This window comes from Oryzias melastigma, unplaced genomic scaffold, assembly GCF_002922805.2.
Source record: "Oryzias melastigma strain HK-1 unplaced genomic scaffold, ASM292280v2 sc00262, whole genome shotgun sequence".
Classification (NCBI taxonomy): domain Eukaryota; kingdom Metazoa; phylum Chordata; class Actinopteri; order Beloniformes; family Adrianichthyidae; genus Oryzias; species Oryzias melastigma.
The window spans coordinates 10468-14996 of record NW_023416896.1 but is presented as its reverse complement, the minus strand read 5'-3'; the positions used below and the strand labels follow the sequence as shown (position 1 = coordinate 14996).

Here is a 4529-nt window from a genome sequence, read left to right as displayed (position 1 = left end):
AGTGGGGTTTCCGTAGTGTGACGTCATCAGTTGTCGCAGGCCCCCGAGCCGTTCTGACACCCCGAGTAGATGTGGTACCTACACCGGTCTAAAACACAACATTGCAATTCTGTTTTTAGCCAAAATCTAAAAACCTCTCGTTTTCTAAGACATGGGGTTTTTGCAGCGCGACAAGAGCCCATTAGAAATTTACCTCTGAGTTGTGGGCGGGACTGTTGGCATAAAAGTAAGCCTCTACTGATATCTCATCATCTTTTTGTTTACACTCCCCCACTAGCTTACAGCCCTTTAAAACCCCAACTTAACATTAGAAGTACAACAAAAATGCAGAGGAATATTGGAGCCATCCAGCCATAAAGTTTTGATCCAGATTCCAGCTCAGACAAGGAAAACGAAGACCTTCATGGATCTATTTGTCTGCAAGATAATGCATCAGAATAGAGCGGAGCATGGAGACTTTGGCCCGCCCATAGCAGTTGTTGTGTCACAAACTTGAGCTCTTTTAAACCGCAGGTTTTTGTCTACTCTTGATTCAACATAATTTGAATAAAGAAATACTCGGACACAGTTTTAATCTTTGATTTTTTTTTTTTATAAATGTTTTCCTTCATTATGTGGAAAATGGTACAAGAACATGTTAGAAACACCAAAGATAACATATTTTTTGTCGTGGGTCTTTAACTCTTGACCTATCTTTTATTTAGGGTATATTTTCTGTTTCTTAACAAGGATTTGTGTAATTCCTGTAAGAAAACTTGTGGATGTTTTCAGATATTTTTATTATTTTCTTCATGTTCCTCCTCTGCAGGATAATTGTAACCTAGATGGAGTCTTATTGGTGCTGTCGGATTTTCCCAGTACCTCAACCAAAATGAAACTCTGTGGAACAAAAAAGAATTTTGCCTTTAATGAATTTTCACAAATGCGCAACCTTCTTGAATCTTCATCTTCTTTAAAACATCTATATCAGGTATAAAATGTCTTTATGTTCCAAATTTTCTTTAGACATTTTGGTAATGTGATCTAGATTTTTCATGCTTTCCTTCAACCAGTGAAAGATAAAAAAAAAAAGTCAATCTTATTGTGCTGTTACAGCCTAACGTCGACTCGGAGCCCTGTCAGGTGCTCACAGCCAGCTAAACTCTTCCTCCAAATCAAACTCCTGGGACAGACTTGTGTGTCGAACTGGACGTTTAATAAAGGGAGGTGTGAAACTACAAACAGAAACATAAATACAATAATTATTATTCCTCAGAAATATAAAACAATATGATTTAAAGCTCAAACAAAGAACAATAGCAAAAATCTTTCCATCTTTAATACTCATTTTGCAACAAAGATAGTCATAAACTCAAATAATCAACTCAAATAGCATTCCTTAAATGTGCACAGTAACCTAAAAAATCAGAATACTCACTAGCATTGCACCTAAATACGTTCAGGACACCTGATGACACTGGATGGAGATGCCACATCCACATGTGGTGAAGCCATGCCAAGACTGCACATTCAGTCACGTGCTCTGATGATGTCACACTGTGATATCAAACTGCGCCAGCAGGGGGAGCCGTCCAAAAGCAGCAGGGAGATGAACGACAGTCCAGAACACTTATCCTCATCTGACCATTTAAAGTTTTACAGATAAATAAAACAAAGCAAAACAACTGTCATAAAATTTGATATGTTAATCCACATTGGCCTTAAATAACAACTGTCTCAGTAAATAGAAATTTCTAGCTGGATTTGTGGTACAATCTGATTAACCCAGATTTTATTTCACTTTACAGTTGTCACACTGGCTCCATGTTTTGTGCGCAAAGAAACTTTCTAATAAAGTCCAGGTTCTTTTTTGTTACCTGGGGTAGGTTGTTGGATTAAATATAGCTGCATTGTTATCGGCTGAGCAGCTTCTTTTAGGAGGAAGTGCAAATAAAAATGTGAGCGTCTCTGCATATGTCATGAATGACAGATGAAGAGAGGATTTTTTCCCCGAAGTTTCTCAAAGGAATCATTTTCAGGAACTGAATGAATCTTTGTATATACTCTATTTCTGTGCTTTTGTGACCCATTGGGTCATGTGGTACCTCTGTCCCAGTACCACATGACAGAAGGCTGGAGATCTTTCTCCTAGAGTACACTGCTTCTCTGACCCGAATGAGCTGAAGACGATGGTCTGCATTGATTTAAGAGACCGCTGGACTCTGGATCTGCTGATCTGGTCAGAACTGTTCTTAGCCTGTGAGGGCTGGTCTGGTCTTTGATTCCCAGTGGGTTCTGGATGGTTCCTTGACCCAGAGATTTTTAACTGAGACTTCAGTCTTTGTTGGCTGGGAAGGGTGGTGGTGATGGTGTGGTTCTGGTCACCTGACTGACTCAGTTCTTTCTCCTGTTTCACCTGAGCAGGTATTGGTGGCTAAAGCTCAAGTCTCTGGCAGAGAAGGAGGAGTGGGAGGAGCTAGAGAAATTTTCCAAGAGTAAAAAATCTCCAATTGGTTACCTGGTAAGAGTGCCTCGCCTATCATTAATATTCCAGTTTTGGAGGGATTTATTTCCCATGATTCTTTGCTGCTTCTTTCCTAGGCATTTGTTGAGACTTGCATCAAGTATAACAACAGGTATGAGGCCAAGAAGTACATCTCCAAAGTGACGCCTGAGCAAAAAGTCAAGGCTCACCTGGCTGTGGGGTAAGACTTAGCTGTGACATCAGGTGTGCTTGAGATCACACAGGCAGACGCAGCGGTACGCAGATCGCCTGGATTGCGGTGCATGTTGTTGACGTCACACGTCAATGATCATAAAAATATTGCGAGAAAGGGGCTGGTGCAAGGCACCTACCCAAGCGAAAGCAGCTGAAAATCTGGCACTGCACTGACTGCAATCTGCCTTGATGACTACAAAACAATGCATTGTGGGAAACTGTGTCAAGGCAGTTCTTGTACTTCAACGTAATGTTGATCTGAAATGACTGGCACTAAATGGAGGAAATTGGTGTCTTTTGTAACTCTTTCTGAAAAGTAGTGAATCAACTGATGTAAAAATGAACAAGAGTTCAATTCATCTGTGATTATGTGTGTTATTGATGCCTTTAAAAGTTAACTTTAAATTCTTTTTTTTTTTTTTTTTTATTTCTCTGGGACAGTGCTCATTAAATTAACCCAATGACTATTTTTCATCTGTGTCCTCTGACAGACGTTAAAAATGAACATAAAAGACATAATAGTAAAGATCACACTAAGGGGGAGAGGCATGTTCAAATTCAACTGAATATTAAGGACAAACCCGACTTCCTGTTTTCGTTCAGTCTCACTGCCTTTCCCTGCCCCCGCCTGCAGCCACCTGGTTTCGCCGACGATCCAGGCGAAGCCTAAGTGATCTCAAACACACCTATCGTTAGATGATGGGCAGGGCTTCCTGCTGACTGCTTATCTTGTGCTCCTGGCAGAGACCTGGAAGGGGCAGCAGAAGCTGCCATTGAGCATAAGAGTGAATCAGAGATTGCTTTGGTCCTGTCCAGATGCTCCACCTCCAACCGCCTGCTGATTGACAGACTGAACCAGGCGAGTGGCGCCAAAAAGTGACGACTGTTTACCGCAGCACCTCAGTGGATGTTTTTGTATGTCCAGTCTATTTTGGTGATTTTCACTGGAGCACCCCTCCCACCTCCACTCCTGCAGTGTACCTGCTGCTGTTTCAAAATAAAAACTTCCCATCTATGTCTATAGTGGGGCTGTTTTTATGATGTCCTTTCCTTTTTCAGTGAAAGTGAATAATAGTAAACAATTTAAAAATGGGGAGTGAGTAAGGTCCACCATCATTCAGGTTCTAGAACAGGGGTCTCAAATTCGCGGCCCGTGGGCCAACTGTAGCCCCTTGGATGATGATTTGCGGCCCCTGTCTCAATATGAAAGATTAATGTTAGTGCGGCCCGCAAGATTGATATGAATGACAGTTGTTGTGTTCAGAGCTGAATGAACCAATCACGGTGAGGTATATGGCTCTGGAGGCGGGACATTGACCGGGCTGTCCAGTACCTCCTCATTCATTCATTCATTCATTCATTCATTCATTTCTCCAGTCAGCTTGGCAGAGGAGAAGCCATGAAGCCATTGAAAGTGGTTTCACACCGAACGCGATTTGCGTGCCCTGCCCCTCCTTACCCGCGTGGCAAATTCACAGCTTGCTGCTTGTCAAAAAGCGTGTTCCTGACACCGCGCTGGGTGTGGGAGGAGCTAGCAGCTCAGTCTGTGGATGTCTCACTTGAAAGGGAGACGCATATGGAGTTTTATTTATGTCAAAACTCCACGCATAAATAAGACATCTCCGCGCACGCACCAAACATTCTGCGCGGACAAATCAGACCCTTTGAGCGCTTTTTCCTCCTCCATGAGCAGAAACAGTCCTTGCGCAAGAGACTGACTACTGAGCTGGTTCTTCAGGCACGACTGAGCAGAATCTCAGTGAGCGTGCTGCTCTCAGCTCAGAAATGAAGGAGGGGCTGTTAATACAGACATTTGAAATTGAATAAAAAT

The 4529-nt window shown here is 42.3% G+C and overlaps 1 protein-coding gene and 1 long non-coding RNA gene across 2 annotated transcripts in view; one reads left to right on the top strand and one right to left on the bottom strand.

Annotated features, from left to right (window-relative positions):
* Nucleotides 1-1696, bottom strand: part of LOC112142210 — a 5760-nt gene extending 4064 nt beyond the window's left edge. The window contains exon 1 of the long non-coding RNA XR_002918548.2: nucleotides 1418-1696. This is a non-coding gene — a long non-coding RNA (uncharacterized LOC112142210). The remainder of the gene's footprint in view (nucleotides 1-1417) is intronic.
* vps16 (vacuolar protein sorting 16 homolog) overlaps nucleotides 1-3734 on the top strand; it is a 21945-nt gene extending 18211 nt beyond the window's left edge. The window contains exons 22-24 of the mRNA XM_024265456.2: nucleotides 2404-2500; nucleotides 2581-2684; nucleotides 3443-3734. Coding sequence (XP_024121224.1) covers nucleotides 2404-2500; nucleotides 2581-2684; nucleotides 3443-3578 — 337 coding nt within the window. The 3' untranslated portion in view covers nucleotides 3579-3734. The remainder of the gene's footprint in view (nucleotides 1-2403; nucleotides 2501-2580; nucleotides 2685-3442) is intronic.
* The last annotated feature ends 795 nt before the right edge of the window (nucleotides 3735-4529 follow it).